The following is a 22,578-nucleotide window of genomic DNA, read 5'->3' as shown; positions in this document are numbered from 1 at the left end:
TCTCGGCATTTTATTTCAATAGTTTAATTTTCACCTATAAATTAATTACAACACACTAGTAATGAAGAATACTTTGAGGATGCCAGACACTTTTTTTTTAAAAGGGGGGGAAAAAAAAGACGTCAGTAATAAAACAGAGTAAAGGCAATCATTTGAAAAATTCCACGGAGAAAAGAGAGTAGTGTACTTTAGAATATGAAACAGTAAAATTACTGTAATTTTGACCAATTAAAACAAAGCTTTATGTCAAAAATGTTTCCTATTAATCTCATTTTTCTCCTCTAGGAAAAGTAAGGTTAATGACTAGACACAAGTCAAATCACATCTAGAATACTGAGATTAAAACACATTCAAAGACAGCAGCCAGGGTGAGTGTGGATCTAAAAACCGTAAATATCAATGAAGCTGAAGGTATTTTGAGTTCTAGAGATCAATGAATAATAACACGCAGGACAACAAAATCTGGTGAATATAAGATAGTATTTTTGTCTAGCATTATTTTATCCGAATACGGAACAGGGTTGGCTGCTCACATGGGGCAGGGAAGAACACTGCGGCTAACCTGAATTCCTATGATGGTTCTCTGCACTTTCTGTGTACTCAGTGCAACAACACGTCTGCAAAGTGGTTTTTAATTGCGATTTCACAGATAAAAATCCGGGCTGGACAGATCAAACACTGGAAATCACATGGCTAAGTAGAGAAAACTGGATTCTAATCCAGGCCCAACTGTCTCCAAAGCCTGGTTCTTCCCACACACCACACACCTAACAGAAGTTAAATTAGCAGTTGTTAAAGCAGCATATGGTTTTCTGAGTTTGTGAAAACCAAATTATCGTCTGATTTGAAGTCCCTTTCTAAATTAAGATGCCAGAAATGAAAAGTATTACACCCTTCCATTTGTACGTGTACTTCCTAGTTTAAGAATGTTTTCACATCTATTCTCACATTGGTTCCTCACAACAACGCTTTAAGGTAAGTAAGCTGGGGAGACATTACCTCTTGGCATTCTACCTGAAAGAGGAAGAGGACAACAAAGATGAATTCCTTCAATTTCCTTGGGGTTTACCTCCAAACATATTTGTATTTTCAATTTCTTCCCTCTGATCTTTTATTCATTCAGTAGTCATTTAGGAAGCACTTTTTTATATGCCAGTTACCGAACTTCAATGACTGCAGTCTGATGGGAAAAGCTTGGAGTCACAGAGGATATAGAAAGTTTATTCAAAAATATTCCATCTTCTTACAGACCTTACTTTGTCAATTCCGATTCCTTTCTTATGTCACGCTGATTTACCCCTCACAGCTGTCTCTGTTCCTTCCTCCTGGCCTACAGAAAACTTCTCTGCCTCTCTAACATGCTACCACTCCATTTTCTACTTGTCTCACCCTACTGCAATCAGACTTACGTGCTCACCACTCAACTGAAATTGCTCTAAGGTCACCAATGATAACCTATTGCAAAATCTTCATTTTTCTTAACTACTCTGCAATACTGGATACCAACGATCTTTACTAAACTTCCATGAAAATTTCACCTATTTTTCCAAACCTTCCTTTTTGGCCCCTTTCGCTTGGCTTGGCTTCCACTACCTATACTTAAATATTGGCTTTCCTTTCAGCTTACTTTCTTTCCGTCCTGGTCTACAATCTCTTCCTGGACAATCTCATCTATTTCTATAATATTTGCCATTACTTATGTGATACTTCCAAGTCTTTGTTTCCAGTGCTAATCTTCAGAAGCAACTTCTAAATGCTCAGTGGGCCATTTTATCTGCATATTCCATATTATCTCAGACTCTGCATGTCAAAATTCAACTTATCATCTCTAGTACACCCCCGAAAGTATTCTTTCTCTGAAATTCTCAGGTTGGTTAATAGTAATGGCATTACCATATACACAGTAACCCCAAAACACAAAAATAATTATCCTGAAGCCTTTCCTTACTTCATCTCCCATTTCTAGTTAGTTACTAAGTTCTAGGCATTTTAATAAAAATCTTCCTGAACTCTTTCTTCCCTCATAGTGACCTAGTTCAGATCCACTTCAGCCCTCATTTATCAAAACCACCTCCAAACGGTCACTCAACTCTTGGCTCTCCTTTCTCTAGTTCTATCCATCCTTGCAGCAGACATAGGTTCTTTCACAAGAACCCCTTCCTTTATGAAGTACATCTGGTCCAGACATATACAAGAGACCCAGGACTGGCCAGAGTACCACCTACCTACTCTTAGCCACATGTGTAGTTCAGGGGAGAACATATGATCAAAGTCTTCCTCAGGACTGTACTTTCATGCCAAGGCTACCAGGAAAGATACTCTCTTTTCTTTTGGGATTATAAGTAAGGACTATATAAGCTAAACTGCCTGTAGGAGGAAAAAAAGGGCAAAGTTTAAAAAGGGTTGCGGGGCGGGGGCTGATGGAGAATCCACTGTCACCAAGTCCTGCATCTAGCTCTGCAGAACATTCCAAATGCCTGGCCAATAAATCTCCTTTGGCGTTTACACCACTTTATGTTTTGATTTCTGCCATTTGTAACCAAGAGTCCTGATTAACAATTTTCTATACCACCCGTTACTTTTCCAAATCACAGATAAAATGTTATTTGCTTCCTTTTATTCAGTCAACGAAAGTTTATTAAATGACACTCCTGAAGACATCCACCACTATCCTGTCTTGAAGTTTCATATACACACATGCACTTGTTGCGATTCAAATATACCACGTCATTTCATGCAGCTGTGCCTTTGTATATGCTGTTCTCTCTGCCTAGAATGCTCCCTTCTTACCTGCTTATCCACAAAATAGATAGCAGGACTGCACAAAATAAGGCTGGAAAATTAGACAGTGGCCAAATCATGAAGGGCCTTGAATACCCCATTAAAGTATGTACATTTTCACCTGCAGAATGATGGGGAGGCAACTAAATTAACAAGTGACATAATCAGATTTGTACCTCAGAGGCCTCGCTGTGGGTGTCGTATGAAGGATGACCCGAAAGTGACATGATACCGAGACAGAGAAAATAATAGGCTACTGCAAAGTCTAAGCCAGATGCCACAACGGATGGGGAAAGGAATGAAACTGAGAGTTTTCTGGGGGGAAAAAATTTGCCAACCACTGTCAATAGCGCTGATAATCTTTCAAAGTTTTCAAACTAGCATTTCTACTTGCAAGGATGTAGATATAAGGAAATAATGTGAGGCCTACAAAACTTTATATTATTAAGATTTTATTGAAGCACCATTAATAACAAAACATTAGAAACAACCTAAATGTTGAACAATTAAATGATTTAAAAGATAGCATGTAACATAAAATGAAATTGAATATTTAAAACTAAAATTTTAAAACATGGGACAATACTCATAGAAATGTTAAGTGGAACACAACACCATACACAATGTAATTCTAATTATGTTAATAATGAAGATCAAAAGGGTTTGGTTTTTTTAAAGCAACAGCAGTAGATTAGTTAAATCAGTGGCAGGATAATGGGGTAATTTATTCTTCCCTTCGTAAGTCTACTTATTTGTTTTTTTCTGAGTAACATTACTCCTTAGTCACGATTTGTTAAACTCAATCACTACAGGTAAGAAAAATAAGTCCTAGATACGTTGAATGACAGAAGTTCACATTCCAATAAATAATAAGAGTTAGGACCAAAACTTAAACACTGCCCAGGTGAAGACTCATTGTTAAGAAGCAAACCTGCGAAGCCAAAGCCATGTAACCCACAGACAGCTGGGCACTGAATGTAGAACTGTTGAGAATTTACACTTGCTGGGTCCTATCAGCCTCTAAATTCACACCTCAGAAACTATCACACAGCTTTGAAGAGCAGACTACAAGGAAGAGTAATTTAAGATGGCTTGTTTCTATAATTTTGTTTTCATATAAATAATCATTCAAGGAATGATTGAAATAATGCAGAAAAGGAAATAATGCTGATAAGATGGGAGAAAGAAGGACACAGGGAAAGGTGTTTAGAGACACTGAAGTTCTAGAGTGTACTTACTTTGCCTTTTAAAATATAAGTACATGCTTTATTACATGAGATTTTATTTCCTTGAATTGGGATCTCCACAACCTTGTTACGATTCCAAATAAACTCTACTGACCTAAGTAATCAATTCATTCAAGCACAATAACTATCAAAAAGTCATTTGGTAATTAACAAAAAAATTTTTTTAATATAGTATTTGTGAAATAAAATGCTTCAATGAAAGGAATTCAAATGGCTACTGGGTAACAGAAAAAGACAAAATTATCATCAAGGACAATTTTAAAAGCCTGCGTGAGCTGGTTGTATTTTTTCTAACATTACAAATTAAGAAACTGTAGTTTAGCTACGTAGATATCATTTAAATTATAGAACCACCTAAAAAAATCAAAACATCTGAAATGTTTCTAAGATACGTTAAAGATATTAGAAAATACAGTCAGGAGTATAGCTCTTCACCATTTCATATACAAGGATTTATCTTTTTAAAAATAATTAAATTACATAGTATGTCTCAAATGACACCTATGTGTCACCAGTTTTCATTCTCCTATCTATAGGACCAACTATACTACTATTTTAATTTCATTTTCCTTTATAAATTTTAAAATGATTCCTATTCTTTTAGAAAGTTTGCAGAAACCAATGCAAAGGCACCATCCAGTGGTAAAGATGAAAATTACAACTTATACAGTGATCACATAACAAAAGTAGTTGAATTTGTGACTGTGCATGTTCTCCAACACACATTAGCAGGAAAGAAAAAATATACGGGCTATATGATATTGATAGCATCTGCTATTTGTTACCATTTTCCCAATCAGATCTTATTCTTACTATCTCAAATTTGACATTTTTTCTTTTTCTGACTTGCCTATTATATGATTGACTGAATTAGGATAGGAGTATCTCAAGATTCATCCAAAGCCTTTATTGAGCCAGAGGTTAGAAAATGGTTTTACAAAGAAGAGAAATTAAGGTGTGTGAGGGGTGAATTTCCAGTGGAATTCTAGTCAGCAAGAGCCATTCCAGGTAACAACAAATGAGAGGCATCATGTGTTTGTTTGTTTTTTTAATTTGGGAGATCATTCTGAAAGTCCAAGTAAAGATTCACAATTGGTTAATTCATACAGAATTCAGAATTTCTGAAGAGAATATTAAACTTTAATGTGATAGAAAATCTTCCAATTTGAAGAACACAACCTAACAAATAATGTTTTCCCAATAATCTGCTCTCCTCCTAACAGAATACAGACAGGTAAAATCTTTCAGCTTCCAACAAAACAGCTTTCTAATCACTTCCTCTTCTTAAAAAAAAACAAGGTTAATTTAACTAGGAACAAATTATAATGGAAACAAATTATATAGAAATAAAGGTGACTTTTTTGCTTTGAAACAACCGCATCAAGTCTACTTACTATCAAATGGTATTACTGTTTAGATAATAAAATATTTAACAAAAACTGCAGCAGGTTGCAGCTCGGTAATGGTAAAGAAGTGAATAACTGAGTTATAGTTTCTTCCTTTCTACAGAATCTTTCAATATGTTTGAATTTCAAATAAGAAGCCTAACAATGCCAATGCTTTCAACTAGCTTACACTGTCTTCACCAGTGCCTTCAGTCTAACATCTATAGGTTTTCTGAGATTTTTAAACTACTTTCGCTAAAAACACAGGAGTCACGCACATAATTGAGGTTCCCCAGTGATCACTGAATGGTTGATCACGTTTACAGTGTGCGCCACAAACATATAACATGTAAGAGAAGGAGCTATGAGCAAGGTGATGTATACAGCTGGACAAGAGATGGATGAAAACAACTAGTAATTTATTACTGTTTCAGGATAAAACAAAGCTAATTGCAGTACCATTATTTTCAGCTATTTTATATACTCTTCTCTAAGTCACAACAGAGATTTTTAAGCCCCCTCCCCTAAAAATCTATTTGAGTTACTAAGTAGGTTGCTATACTAAGTTTTCCAGGATTACAAGGCCCAGCACACTTATAAACAAAATGCCTACAAAAAAATATTTTGGCTGACACTAAGTATTTTTCACAGACACTTAAGTATGAAAGCTAAGTTTAACAAACAAGTAGGAATAAATAGCAACGAACTAATGAATTATAAGAGCTCCCTATATTCCTGCAGAGAAACCACCAGAAAATAACCTACCATAACAGGAATCCCCATACTATTTTCCTCTGGTGGAAGCAGTAGTTGTATTGTTTCAATTCCACTCTCAGACTCTCAGGCCTGTAGCAGAAAGCAGATATCAAAAGCAAGAATATGCTGACACTAGAAATGAAGGGCTATGTTATAAAAATAACACAGTACCTTAACAAAATATTGAATTATTAGGTAATATTAAAATATTACTAATTCAGAACTTGGTTTTACCCTTCTATCAAGAAAGAAAAATATTAGTGGGTAACACAACAGTTTTTTAAAGGTTTTCTTTATATATGAACCAATCCTTGTGTATTCTCAGAGGAGACTCCAAAAGTGGGGTTTGAATCTCAGAATTGCTAGCAAGAAGACATCCTCATTAAAAAAAACACTATTAAAATACATTCACTGTAACATAATCAAATAATTCCATGGGGATGTCTTCATCTAAGAAACTCTCTATAAAGTATAAAATATTCAATGTATATAATTTCCGGATATTTAAAACATGTTCATTTTAGAAATACATATATTTAAGAAATCACAATATATCCCAAAGATTAAACACTGGTACTTATTTTGTATATATGTACTTTTAAAAAATTTGTGATGTTTACTGTTCAGTAACTTGCTTCTCCCCGTCTCCCTCCACTTAACAAAGTCCATGCCCTTACATATTCTTCCAAAACACTTTCAATGATTACACTGAAACGCAGTAGGTAACATTACATTCAAAAGCAGTATCTTGTATTTAACGAATTTCCTGAGATTAAACATTTGGGTAGCTTCTATTTCTTTTTTTATTCTTATATAATAATTTTTCCAGGATCATATCCCAAAGTTATTTTTAATAAAATGGTTTATTTTCAAATAAATAAAATTAGGCCTAAAATATTCTGGAGCCATAATTCTCAAACAATGACCTAGGAAGAACAAACGTCAGAATTAAATTCCCTGTGTAAAAAAAAGTACGCTGTCAACTACATTTCTTACTAGTCTGAAAGAATCATCGGTTTTTATCATTGGCATTGTGATTACCGCTATGTTCTCGTACGCTTTTCCAGGATGTTAGAAGACAGAAACCATCCTATCTACTCAGGTGGATAGCTACAGTTAAGATTAGCTACAGTGCTAAACATAATAGATTTGTTATTCTCCTCTTGTCAAAACTCTTTATAAACAAATTAACCTTGTAAAGAAATATTAAAGTTCCATTACTTTCACTATGTCTACCATATTTGTGTAACAGAATAGTAATATTAATTTGCCATTTGGTGGCAGCAAATACAAAAGAAAGTAAATTTCCTGGGTACTTTTATCTATTGCACTATTACCAATACAAGGGTAGTCTTCCCTGAGTTACTGTGTTTCCCCGAAGATAAGACCGGGTCTTACATTAAATTTTGCTCCAAAAGACGCATTAGGGCTTATTTTCCGGATAGGTCTTATTTTTGGGGAAACACGGTATGTATTTTTAACAAGAGTTACAAATGAAAAATGATGTTTTACAGGTTTTAACAATTATACTTCAAACTTATGTTAATAGTTAAGCTCAAAACAATATCATGAGCAAATTCCAGATTAACTAATTGAAAACAATAGCATTCTATTACTACAGCATTTACAATTAAATTTACAATTTAATTGCCTCCAAAACTATGTTGACTCTTGATGTTTATATAAAAAAAGTAACTGCAATAACTTGCACTTGGACTAATACGTATAAATCATGTAAAAGTTACGTTTTCTCACTGTAACCAAATCCAGCTAGCCTAACCTCTGACCCCATGAAGAATTTATTCAATAATCACTTAATAACTACTTATGTGCTAAGTACAAGGAATACAGCAGTGAACAAGAGAAATAATTTCTGGCTTCATGAAACTTACATGAAATCTCTCATATAGTCCTTTACCCAGACTTGTAATTTGGGGTAGTAAAAGACTAGCTTGAGAACCTAAATATTATATTATAAACATACGCAGTCCAAAAATATTAGTTTCCCTCCACATATAATTTACAATAAAAAACACTACACAAAAAATTAGAGAAGGAAATGTAACAGTTTTATTTGTTGTATTATGATTGCCTTAATGTCATTTTCTTCTTTTGAAATATCAAGTTATTTCAAAAGAAAAAATGTTTCAAAAGGAAAAACTTTAAAAAGGTATTTGACACAAAGAAAATGTAATGCATACTAAATTTACTTCAAAATCCCCCCAAAACATTGAGGAATGGTAAAATGCTGGTAATTGTTCAAGCTGGATAATCAATTCACAGGGATTCATTAATCTCTTCTTTGTGTGACAAAGCTTAAGAATTAAATTATATTAAAAATTTTTAAATTGAAAATCAATTATATAGTGATTATTTCAAAAAAAGAGAATGCTGCAATATTAAATCGACATCTTCCTATGATTCTACTCACACTATTTCAAAAAGAGAAGTTAAAATAAGTTAAAATGGTTAGGTCCAAACTTAGTCATTAAACTTGAGAGCAATACGTATAACAGCCAATTTAGGGAATCTAGAAGATCTAGCAGATCTGAATCAGGGTTTCTCAGAGTCAGCACGATTAACATCTGAAGCCAAATAATTCCTTGTTTATAGAGTCCTGTCCCGTGCACTGTAGGAGGTTCAGCAGCATCCCTGGCCTCTACTCACTAGATGCCTGCAGCATCCCCCCCACTCAGAGTTGTGACAACCAAAGACATGTCCAGATATTGCCAAACCTAATCTATCACTGATCTAAACGGACGATTTCTTAGAATGGTAAGTTTACTATAAAAAAAGCAAAAGGAACTTAATAGTGTATGCCTCAAAATCTGCCAAAAACACCTTGAGTAAAGCAGCATGAGAGTAGCCAGAATCAGGTATTTTCTCCATCTTAACGTGACTCCTCACAAGATCTCAAATATTTGAAGAGACAGTCTTTTAAAAATGTAAATATATACGTTTCCTTATATTTAAATACAACATGCTAAACAAATTAGGCTTTTTTGATGATTTATATGAAATATCCAGAAGAAGCAAATTCAAAGGCAGAAAGCAGATTAGTGGTTGCCAAAAGCTGCGGGCAAGGGGAAATGGGGAATACCTGCTTAATAAATAGGGTTTCCTTTTGCAATGATGAAAATGTTCTGGAACTAAATAGTTTTGATAGTTGCAGAACACTGAATGTATTTAGTGTCCCTTAATTGTACACTTTAAAATAGTGAAGTTTATGTTCTGTGAATTTTACCTAAATAATAAATAAAAAAAGGATGAGGTAGGTAGCTACGTACGCTGTTTTCCTAGTGTGGATCTAGGAAATACAGAACAATCACTTAGAAAGATACTGAATCTAACACTGGAAATGTAATCCTCTTTGAAAAGTAATTCAGATTACTCAAATACAGAGAAAGAGAATGGTAAATCAACTTGGTGGAATATGATGCAACCGTTAAAAGTTGTAATTAGGAAGATTATGTAGCAAGTAGGTGAAACGTGACTGGAATGAGATGCAGGTGGGTTTGACCTCGTATTAGACATGGCAGGCTCCGTATTTAATAATGTGTCCTTGACAAACACACTTTTTTACGAAATAACAATATAGCTTTGTGAGGAATCATGTTAATACATGTAAAGCATCTAGCAATGTATTTTGCTAAATTAAAAGGTTATAAAACTGCATATACCCTCCTTTTGGAATTATGTATTATTCATTCTGACAGTTACTGAGTTGCTACGATGTGTTACGTGCTGGCAACTAAGAGCTAGCCCAGCATTATTCTAAAGGAATTACAGTTTTAATAAAGGAGACAAGCACACACACAGTGTGTTCGTGATAAAAGGATATAGTACAATGAGAACTAAGAAAGCCCAGGCCTAAACACAAGCACAAAGGAAATATTTACATGTGCTTAATTAATGAAACACATTATACAGTCACAGAGTGTAACGCAGCCAATCTAGTGAGGCAGGGTGACCTGAGTGTGCGTGGGCATGCGCACGCACGCACCCATGTTGTCAGGTATCACTTCTGCCAGGATAATGGTCTTTAAACAAGGAGCTGGCCAAAAAAGGTAAAAAGGCATTTATAATGGAGGACAGGATGCAAAGTTGGCGAGGATGCAAAACAACAGACAATACCACACTACAGGTGGAAATATAAATTGATATAGCCTCCGTGGAGGGCAACTGACAATAGTTAGCAAAATTACGGATGTACATCCCACTGAAAAAGATCTTCAAAATGTATCAGTTGCAGGGGCAGTATACAACAGTCAAGTAAGCCATCTTGTGTGTGAAAAGGGAGAGGAAAATGAAAACAAATTTGTATATGGTTGTCCTGCCTATTGTAAAATCTGCATCACCAATCAATACCTGATTCTATAATCTTCTCTACATCACAGGGCAGAAGTGTGGAACTACATTTCCCAGAACCCCTTTCCCCAAATGATTCAAGGGTAGTGTTTGCCCATGAAGGACACTCATAAAGGATTTAATGAAGAAAAGGAGAACCAGTATTGTCTGGTGGCAACTGTGAGTAAATGCATGCACCAGCAACAGGCATGAGGTTTGAAGTGGCTGCTGCATGAGAATCTTGTTTATCCCAGACTCAATATTGTAGAGCAGGTCCTTGAATAAGGTCATTTCATTCAATGTCACATTGTTATAAGGTTGATGAGATGCCATAGGAACTTAACTCTTGTTTACAGCATTTAGCCTATGGTAAAATTGGTTTCATTACACATTGTTTCACCAAAGTTCCAAGAGCCTATTGATGACGTTAAGCAAAGACTTACAATACAATGTCAATTTTCCAAATTAAATCCACAATTTCAACAGAATACCAGTTAAGCTCAACTGTTTATATGCAATTCGAAATTTTTACAAAGGTATACAGAAAATCAAAGGGTAAGGAAGAGTCAATTCTGGAAAAAAAAGGAACTTCACACCGTACACAAATATAAAACTCCAGGTGGGTCAAAAAACTAAGTGGGTAAAGACATTACAAATTTTTAGAAGAAACAATATTTTTAGGAACTTGATGGGTTTCTTATACAAGGAAGACAATAAAGAACATAAACGACAACTATGATTATATTACAATTTTAAATTTCTGAACAAGAAAGCAAAATCAAAAGGTTAGCAACATACTGAGATGTACATATAACAAAACCAACAAAAAAATTCATAGCATACACATACACACACAACACATTGTGAAAAAAAAAATGGGCAATTCACACAAAAAATTTCCACTGGTTAAAAAATATAAAAATATATTCAATCTCACTAGGAACCTGGGAAATGCAAATTAAATTCAAACATAACATCCATCAGACTGTAAAAACTGAAGTCAAACTAAAACAATTATCAACAAGTATGACAGTAAAGAGGCAATATGTTGGTACAACCACTTTGGAGAAAATAAAAATTACATAGTACAGGTGAACATGTATATATCCTACGACCCGGCAAGTCTACTTCCACCTGCACAATGTACTTTCAGGGGACTCTGATATGGACACAGGGACTCCACCGGAACGTCTACTGCAGCACTACCTGTAATAGCTGAAAACTTCAGTATGTTAAAAGAATAACCATGGTTTCCTTGTATGCGAGATATAGCAACTATAACAAATGTATCAACATGGATCAATTTTAGAAACATTACAAAAGACATCGAGTATACCATTTAAAAGTTTAGAAAACAAAAAAATGACAGTAGGTATTGTTTATGATATTGTTTATGGATATGTAAATACAGTATAAGTGCAAATAACTGAATATTATGTCAACTTTCAAGGTGGTTTACATCCAAGGAAGGATGTGCAGCTCTAGCCGTATATGGTAACTACTTTATTCTTTAAGAGACACAAAGCAAACATGGCAAAGTATTAACATCTGTTTATTCCTGGTGATAGGTACTCAGGTTTCTGCTGAATTGTATCGTATCCTACCGGTATGTATCTAAAAATTTCAATCTGATTACAAAATATTTTTCAAGAAAGATCATTCTGCTTGGCTTCAGTGTAGATGAACTGAAATGAAGACAAAACTGGAAAAGGATAGACAGGTAAGAGAACGACTACATTAATTCAAGTGAGAGATGACTGCATGAACCACGACCATGGAAGTGGGAAGAAGACAGATCCATGTGACACATACTTATGAATTAGGACTAACGGGTTCTTCGTATAGTTACGCAAGCCTGATATGCTTGTGAGTCATTTTAAGATTTCCTATATTGTTGAAATGTTTGTGCATATACATTAAAGCTAAAAAAAAACAAAAAAAAACAGTTCCGATTTGGGGGTTGTCCTATAAAATTCAATTATGTCACTTTCTAGTTAGTGAACTTAGGCTGCCTTTCCACAAAATTATTTAGTAAAAATTAAAGCCTGAGGAGCCCCTTTCCAGAAACTCTGCACTACTATTATTAAATCTGATTCATAATATTATCATGGCTGAATTACTAATACTATGTACCAAAGACACATGCTTATCAACCTGCACCAAACTTGTCACTTTCACTATTGTGATCCGATAAAACCGGCAGCTTATAAACAAAGTATGAAATTCATCATCTCTAATCACCTGAAAAATTTCTACAGACATGGACCTCAATAGTCATTAACATTGGATCCAAATAGTATTATAGGCAAAAACACTGCAAATTCCAGACATACAAGAACACCTAAATAATGAGTCAACCCTACTAAACAGTGTCCTGATACATGTAATTGGAATCTGAGAGTATCCTTTCATCAAAACTAATATTTCAGGTGATTCCATCTTATATACGTGTGCATGTATATGTATTCACACACACTGATGAGAATGTATAGACAGATGACCCAAACAGATCGAGCTCTGATTAAGGAAGAGAACGCAGGCCCAGAGGTCCACCAGGTCACCACTTCACTTCCTATCACAAAGCATTGCAGTAAGGACTGTGAGAAACACCATATGAAATGTACTGCTCTCAGACAATTACCAAAAATATGCTAAACCCTGGCTGTGTTTGTGTCATTTTTTTATTTGTTTAAATATTGAGGCAATGCAAGTTTTAGAATTGAACACTTTTCCAGGGTTGTCTGCTTATTAACATAAACTGCCTACGAGAGACCGGACGGACGGACGGACGGACGGAAAGAAGGAAAGAAAAAAGGAAGGAAGAAAGAAACTCACTTTACCCTTTATCCCCTGCTCTACTTGTGCTTTTCAGTTTGTAATGCCAAGCCCTTCAGAAACTTCACACACACGTTTTTATTACATTTGGGAAAAGGAAAAATAGTTTGTTTCTGTTAACTCTCGAGAAAAAATTATCTTGTCTTTTGAGAGTCATTCATTTCTAGAGGCAAAGATGCAGGTAGTATTCTAACTTGGGCTGTCTGGTTGATACGGCATTCCCTGGGTATTGGTATCACTGAGTATAGTTCAATCAGTTATTAACATTGACCTATTATCATTTTTGTGTTTCCTTTCCTTTTAGTCCTTTATAGAACCATTTTTCCTCATTTCTGCTCCTAACCTTTGTCTTTTATTAAATGAAGTCAGATGCAACTAACTCTGATCTTACATATGAACTATTGCAGAGGTAACCACTCTAGTAGTGACATGAAATGGTCATGTTTTAGAGTTAGAACAGATGTAGGATTAGCTCTGTGACCTTGGTAGTCATTTAATCTCTCTGTGGTAAGAATAATGCCACTTACCTCAAATTCACATAAAACACTCAGTATACTTAAAGTGTTTAATAAGCATAAACCCCTTCCCCATCTTTCTCCTTCTTCCCTCCATCCATCCTAGAGTAGCTGCAATGTCTCTTGTCTTTAAGGACCAACACAGAAGAGCAGAAATAAGGAGGTTAAGGGAAAAAAAGTCTTTCTAGATCACATCAAAGTGCCTCAGGTAATAACCAAGAAGCGGGCAGAAAAGAGGTAGTATGAAGAGCCAGGGCTGCACACACTATTCAACCAGAAGAGCTCTGCCTGTGTCAGACACTGGGATTACCGTATACACCACAGCCTTCATTTGGTAAAATAGATCCAGCGCTTTTAAAACACGAATTCTGAAAAACCACAAAATATGATTCCAAAAATCAATTTTTGGAAAGCTACTGGGGCCGTCCCACATAGAAGGAGGGTGGAATAACTAAATCATGGCCGGGAAGGAAGGCAGATGAGCATCAGGAACAATGGGAAGCATGCACGCAAACAGGCAAGACACTCACTTGTTAGACAGTGGGCATCATTCTCTACCAGTGCAGACCAGTTTCCTTCCAAGAATGGTGGACATGGACATGGACATGAACTACTACACCACAGAGGAAGGACTCTATTCCCTAGTTTCAGTTAAAAACTCCCAGGGAACTCTGACTGGCCTGTGTGAAGGGAGGTGGGGGGTGGTGACCAAGGAGTGGAGGACTCCGTCCGGCACATCCCATTAGAACCATGTGGTAAGGGACAGAGAGATGGAGAGAGAGAACCCAAAAGTTTCCATAAGACACAAACATGGTAGGTAGGCAAATGTTGTAACTATTATAATGGGATGAAATCCTTACTTGATCAGTTATCCAGCAATAAATCTTGGGCAAGTTATAACCTCTGAATTAGTTTCCTCGTCTATAAAATGAGACTAAAGTAAAATTTACAAAAAAAAAATTCATAAAGTTCCTAGTATAATTCTAGGACATAATAGGCATAAAGATAGAAATGTTTTATTAGACCATTAACTCATTATATCTCACTTTTTTCACCAGTAAAGTTAGAAATGTTTACACACTCATCATATTATGAAAGTTCCTGGCATATAACAGGTGATTTTCTGTTATTCACAATCATAGAATTTCAGGGGAATCAAACCAATGCTCAATTATCTCCAAGAAGAAGTATTTTATAAACTAGAAAAGTTCTTCCTTATACTGAGCTGAAATCACTTCCTGTAGTTTTCATTCACTTGTTCTTAATTTGACATGATAAAAGTCCATTCCTGCTTCCCCATGGCAGGTTTCCAAATATCTGAGGCAACCATGATGCCTCCCATTGCCCTACATTCCTATTTGCCTTAATCATTCCATATAACATGATTTCAAGTGTATCTCCCCTCTGAACATGCACCTATGGCCAGAAATGTAATCCAGGTGTGGAACCGTTGAAACAGAGGCTTCCTTGTCATATCCCTCGCACCAACCACTACATTTCGTTTTGTCACGTGTTGATATGACAGCAAGATGATTAGCGTACACACACACACACACACACACACCATTTTCTAGTTAATATCGCTCTCCGTTAGAACTAACAAACAAGAAAACAAAAAGGCATCCAAAGTAGAAAGGAAAAAGTGAAATTATCTCTGTTCACATACAACATGATCTTACATGTGGAAAACCCTAACGATATCACTCACACACACACACACACACACACACACACACACACAAATTAGAATAAATGAATTCAGCAAAATTATAGGATACAAAAATCAACACACGAAAAACAGTTTTTTTAACACACTAACAATAAACAATCAAAAAGGAAATTAGAAAGAAATTAAAGACACAGATAAATGGAAATATATCCTATGTTCATGGTTTGGAAGACTTAATATTGTTAAAATGTCCATACAACACATAACAATCTACAGATTCAATCTATAATTGAATCTATAATTCCTGCCTAAATCCCAAGAACCTTTATCACAGATTAAAAAAAAAAAATCCACCCTTAAGTTCTTATGGAATCTCAAGGGACTCTGAATAGTGAAAACAATCTTGACAAAAAAAGAACAAACTTGGAGGATTCACATTTTCCGATTTCAAAACTCACTACAAAGCTACAATAATCAAAACAGTGTGAAACTGGCTTAAAGACATTAGACCAATGGAATAGAACAGAAATAAACCCTTGCATGTATGTATGGTCAAATGATTTCAACAAGGATGCCAAGACAATTCAACGGGAGAAAGGACAGTCTTTTCAACAAATGCTGTTGAAAGAACTGGATATACACATGCCAGAGAATGAAGCAGGACCCTTACCTTATGCCATATACAAAACTGAACTCAAAATAGATCAAAAACCTAAACGCAAGAGCCAAAACTATAAAAACTCTTAGAAGAAAACAGGGGGAATGCTTCATGGCACCAGATCTGGTAATGATTTCTTGGATATGACACCAAAAGCACAGGTAACAACAGAAAAAAAATAAATTGAACTTAACCAAAATTAAAAACTTTTGTGCATGAAAGGACACTATCAATGGAGTGAAAAAGCAACCTACAGAATGGGAGAAAATATTTGCAAATCATATATCTGATAAGGGATTAACATCCAGAATATATAAAGAACTCATACAACTCAAAAACAGCAACAAAAGAAAACAACCTGATCAAAAAATTGGCAAAGGACTTGAATAGACATTTCTCCAAAGATAAGCATCTGGCACTAATAGTACGTGAAAATATGCTGAACATCACTAATCATTAGGGAAATGCAAATCAAAACCACCAAATACCACTTCATATACATTAGAATGGATGTAAGAAACAAAACAGAAAATACAAAATGTTCACAAGGATGAAGAGAAATCGAAACTCTTGGGCATTGCTGGTGAGAATGAAAATGGTACAGCCATTAATACATAGATTATAGTATGGTGTTTCCTCAAAAAATTAAGCACAGAATTACTATATGATCCAGCAATTCCACTTCTGGGGATGTACCCAAAAGAACTGAAAAGCAGGAACTCAAACAGGTATTTATATACCCACATTCATGGCAGCATTATTCACAAGAGCCAAAAGGACACTTGGAAAGCAACCAAGTGTCCATGTACAGATTAATGGATAAACAAAATGTGGCATGCACACCCACTGAAATATTATTCAGCCTTAAAAAGGACAGTTTGACACATGCTACAATATGGGTGAACCCTGAAGACATTATGCTAAGTAAATATGTCACTCGCAAAAGGACAAATATGAGTCCACTTGCATGAAGCAGAATGGTGTTTGTCAGGGGTTGGGAGATGCAGGGAATGTTTAACAGGTACAGAGTTTCATTCTGTGAAGGTGAAAAATATTCTGGAGATGGATGATGGTGATGGCTGTACCACAATGTTGAATGTATTTAATATCACTGAATTGTATATCTTATAATGGTTAAAATTATAAATTTTATGTATGTTATGTTTTACCACAATAAAAACCTAATAGAAAAAAATATTTTTTTTTGCTTTTAAATAAATGAATAATTTAGCATTTAGGATAATATATTTTTGCTTACTTTTAGAAAGAGAATTTTTTTAAACACCTGAGGTAGTCTTGCTATATTCTGTTACACACACACACACACACACACACACACACACAAACTTTTATGAAGACCTATGCCCCTAAGTATCTCATGTTCCCATTTAGACACAATAGGAATGTAAGTATAAATCATATGATCTAAAGTAAGGAAAGCAGAGTATAACAAGAAAAAAAAAACGAACATGGAATTTAAAGAGATAACTATATCTACTTTAATGCTTCCCCAAAAGAACCCCAGTGATTAGAAAAAATATCTTTTTTTAAGCCAAGTTTTTAAAGATAGAACTTTCTCACATTTAACAAGTGAAAAATATCCAAGTATACAAATATCAATGCTAAGTATTGTTTGTACTAGCACTGAAAAAAACAAATTATGGTCTTTTCCTAATATTCTAGTTCGTAATCCCTACTACTTATGAGGGTACTACGAGTAATAAGGCTCCCATGAATTAAAGGACTACACATAAAAAATTATATTAACAAAATAAGCTTAACAAAAACAATAATATCTTTTTATTAAAAAGGAGAAGTCATTTCCTTTAAGTTTGTTTTTTTTCTTTTTTTATATTAGTTTCAGGTGTATAAAACAATGTAATAGTTAGACATTTATCATTTATAGCCCTCCCAAAGTGATAACCCCCCCTTCCCCAATCTACATTTCCACTGTCTCTATTCCTAATGCTGTCCTCCACTTCTTGTAACTATATATACGTGTGTGTGTGTGTGTGTGTGTGTGTACTCATATATATAAATGTATAGTAGACATTCATTATCATTCAGCTTCGGCTTCACTAGCTCCCTGACAGATTTCTTGTGGACCTCCCACAGCTTTGCATACCACACAGCACTTGTTCACTGACTTCACAGGTATCTCTCAAAGCCTTATCTAAACACAAGCCAAACTTACTTACCCTTTACAAAGGTTTAACGAAGACCAGTACTCTAAATCAAGGTAATCCTGATTAATTTTATATATGTAAGAAAATTCGTGTTTCCCCGAAAATAAGACCTAGCCAGACCGTGAGCTCTAATGCGTCTTTTGGAGCAAAAATTAATATAAGACCCAGTCTTATTTTAATATAAGACCGTGTATAATATAATATGATATAATATAATATCAGGTCTTATATAAGACTGGGTCTTATATTAATTTTTGCTCCAAAAGACGCATTAGAGCTCATGGTCTGGCTAGGTCTTATTTTCGGGGAAACACGGTATCTGTGGAAAGTCTCTTTTCCTCTACATCATAAGGTTCTCCTAAATGATGTCTGAAATTACTTCCCATATTAACCAATCAACAATCCACTCAAACCCACAGAGCTTATTTTCAGTGTTTATAGAAACAGAAAACCTATGATATCTTTATGGTTAGACAAAGCTAGAATGTGTGTCAATAATTAACGTTTGTATAATCTCCCCCTTTTATTGGTATGCAATCTCTTACACTTAAAGTGTTTGCTAAATCTCATCTTACTTCTCTAAGACTCTCACAAGATAATGTTTTTTCATAAGATAATGGTTTTTCCATCATCATTTGCCTATTGTTACCTCTAGAATACCATTTCCTGCAATTCTTTTTGTCATTCTTCCAGATACAATTCTCTACTCATCTAATCTGTAAGTAATGCTTTTTCAGCCATGTGGAGTCAAAATTTAACCATTATAAATTCTGCTATATAGTTTATACATTAAAAATGTACTCAGCACTGTCGATCAAAAGCCAAGGGATTTAAATCTTCTAACCTATGGTAGCCTAACCCAACAAGAGACACAAACTTAGATTCAACAATATCTAAGGGACCAATCTCAGAAAGCCATCTGTTCAAAAAAACAGAAACCGTCACACTTTTAAATGACTGAGGACCCTAAACAGTTTTGTTTACTTTATGTCGATGTCTACTGCATTCAAAATTAAAACTGAGAAAATGTTTAAATATTTATTTGTAATTTACTTAATATGCTACATACAGTGTAAATGAGTTTATGAAAATAATTATTCTAAAAACATTAGTGAGAAGGGTGACACTGTTTTACATTTTTACAAATTCCTCTAATGTCTGGCTTACTAGAAGCTAGCCAGAGTAACACAGCTGCTTCTGCATTCAGTCTATGGTAGTTATCCTGCTTCAGTATATGAAGAAAATCTGTAACTCATAACCACAGAAAATGGTACCATATTATAAAAGCCTTTGCAGATAATCGTGGATACTCTTCTTTGACACTACATTAAAACATGATGAGTGGTATCTCTTAAGGGTTGGTTGATTGCAATGTGAAATGTGAAACTAAATCAATGAACTTTTCTTACTTTTTCACATTCATGCACTTTGCATGTATCTTTACCAATGTGTGATCAGTCATTTGGAAAATGCTGGTTCACCAAGATATTATCAAAGTATTGAATATGGTAAGTAAAACAAATGTTATTTTGCATTCTAGTATTTAGAAAGAAAGTGAAAATTATATGCCTAAATTCCTTGTTACCTGTTTGGTGCTGGGCAAAAACGTGGCCCTTACTCATTGGGAAATTTTAAGTTCAAGACTATGTAGGTAATCCCCTCACAGTTTCAAGTCTAACTTCCACCAGTTCAATGAAAATACTATGTTAAACTCTTAAAAATGGCAAAGTTTAATGATTTTATGAATAATGAAAAAAAGAGCTCCTGTACTCCTAAAGGCAACTGTAGGCAATAAATGACAGTAGTACAGAAACAAGGTTGTCTCCTACAGAAATCACTCAAAACAAAAAACATCCATTGACAAGTTGACAATCACAAGGATTGTTTACAGAATCTAGGAGAGTCTAGGGGAGGGGAGGACATTTTTCCCCTTTAATTTTATACTTCTGTGAAAAACTGGTAGCAAAAACCTGTAATAAATAAGCTTTCTGCTCTTCAATTTTTCCTAAGAAGCAAAACAAAACCTCTTACACATTCTTTACATGGTTAAAAAAAAAAAGTTGTGAGTATCAAAGAAGAAAACAACCAAACATTTCTGTCATATCAAAACTACTGAAAGGTACCGCTTATGTACAACCAGGCTTTAAAATTTAAAAAATTTTTTAAAAGGTCAGATGCCAAAAGATGTTTATCTAATGCTTCAACACATGTCCCATCCACATACACAAACAATAAACAATCCATTCATCCTATGACAGTGGTTCTCAAACAGCTGTTTCACAAACTTCATAGATAGCTCCCATGGTTCCCACTGTACAAACTATATACGAGTATGTACATATAACTCTTTCACAAACCTGTAAATATTTTATGCCTGCAAGGGAGTAGCTACTTGGATATAAACAGCTTTTAATTGCCCAAAAGAACAAAAAAGAAGGAATTTCAGAGAAAAAGGCAGATCCACCTTCCTCTTACAGCCTGTAGTATGTCACTACCATCTCTAAAAAAGCATTCAGAATCCAGTTCTTTCCTCAAGGCTCAAATCTGATAATAGAACTCTGCATAAAATCTTCCAATGGCTGCTCCCCACAGCTGTACGTTTCAATATGGGGCCCATGATATTCCAGGAACTGGCCCCTACATACTCCCCACCACCTCATCTCCTGCCATGCCTTCGCAGTCCTTACTCAACTATTACCATGTATAAGATCAAAAAGCATGATCCCCCCAAGTGAGAAGATGGGAGGGGGCTAAGTCTAACATGTACTCTTCGGATACAGATATACAGGGGTGCCAAAAAAATGTATACAAGCGGACACTTCGGTCAGCATTGTTCAACCAGTAGTTCGCCGTAATCAGAAGTGTCAGGATTCTGATGGTAACCACTTTGAGCACCTCTTGTAGTTGCAGAAGTCAAACGAGACTTGTGTTCATCTTTTGTTACCGGTATATATTGAGTATGACAATTCTAATACAGCTTTCCTTCCTTAAAATGTGTATACTATTTTGGGCACCCTCTGTAGATGAAAAGAAGTTCCTCAGGATGAAAGGAAGTAACACCAGATAGTAACTGGAATCTACATGAAAAAATAAAGAACAGTGGCAAAGGTAACTACAGGTAAAGGAAAAATGACAATATAGAAAATATACATATACTTTTTACTCTTTCTTCTCTTGATTTAAAAGGTAACTGCCTAGAACAATCATAGAACTGTTAGGCTTATAACATCTAAAGATGTAATATACATGACAATAATAGCACAAAAAAGGGAGGAGGGACTGGAACTATGCTGGGGGAAGGAAATGACACCAGTGGGTAACTGGAATCCACAAGAAATAAAGTATCAGAAATGGCAAATGTTGGTTAATATAAAACACTGTATTTTTCTCCTTTCTTCTCCTCTATTAAAAGACATATTGTTTAAAGCAATAATTAAAACACTGTATTGGTGGGTTTATTACATAAATGAACATAATACATATGACAATACTGGCACAAGGAGAGAGGAGGAAATGGAGCTATACTAGAGCCTAATTAGCATTAATCTTAAGTAGACTGTGATAAATTCAGATGTATCCTGTAATCCCTAGAACAAGCACTAAGAAAAACATAATTTAAAAAACATTAAGAAATTAAAATGGTAAAAATACAAAAGGCTATAAAAGAGGAACAGAGGAACAAACAAGACATGAGGTATATAGAAAACAAAGAGCAAACTGGACATATAAATCCAACTATTTCAAAAATAACATTAAGTAGGAAAGGCTTATTATAAATACTCCATTAAAAAGACGGACTGTTAGACTGTATTAAAAAAGCAATAGCCAATTATATGCTGTCTACCAAAGACACTTTAGATTCCAAAACACAAAAAGCATAAAAGAATGGAAAAAGATATAACATGCAAACAGTAACCATCAGACTACTGGAGTAGTTATACTAATATCTGATGAAGTAGACTTTAAGTTAAAAAGTTATGCAACAAAGTTATGATACATTTTATAATATTAAAAGTATCCATTTAACAGGAAAGTATTATATAATGACTATAAATATATACACCTACCAAAACATCCCCAAAATAGGGAAAGGAAAAAATGAGAGAAATGGAGAAATAGGCAATTAAAGAATAATAATACTTTAAACAATAATAATTAGAGACTTCAATAACCACCTTCAATAACGGACAGAACAAGTA

General features: G+C 34.7%; 1 protein-coding gene across 6 annotated transcripts in view; it reads right to left on the bottom strand.

Moving 5' to 3' along the window:
* ANKRD28 (ankyrin repeat domain 28) overlaps positions 1-22,578 on the bottom strand; it is a 149,671-nt gene that overhangs the window by 110,376 nt on the left and 16,717 nt on the right. The window contains exon 2 of one of the 6 annotated variants that reach the window (XM_074312813.2): positions 6,179-6,259. The exons of 4 other annotated variants lie outside the window; for them this stretch is intronic. In XM_074312813.2, coding sequence (XP_074168914.1) covers positions 6,179-6,196 — 18 coding nt within the window. In that variant the 5' untranslated portion in view covers positions 6,197-6,259. Of the gene's footprint in view, positions 1-6,178; positions 6,260-22,578 lie in introns of those variants that run through there. One more of the 6 variants, XM_074312815.2, reaches the window with a different exon arrangement.

The sequence above is a fragment of the Rhinolophus sinicus genome, chromosome 5 (assembly GCF_057876585.1).
Source record: "Rhinolophus sinicus isolate RSI-liver-muscle chromosome 5, RSI-T2T, whole genome shotgun sequence".
Classification (NCBI taxonomy): Eukaryota; Metazoa; Chordata; class Mammalia; order Chiroptera; family Rhinolophidae; genus Rhinolophus; species Rhinolophus sinicus.
This window is presented reverse-complemented; position numbering and strand designations above follow the sequence as displayed.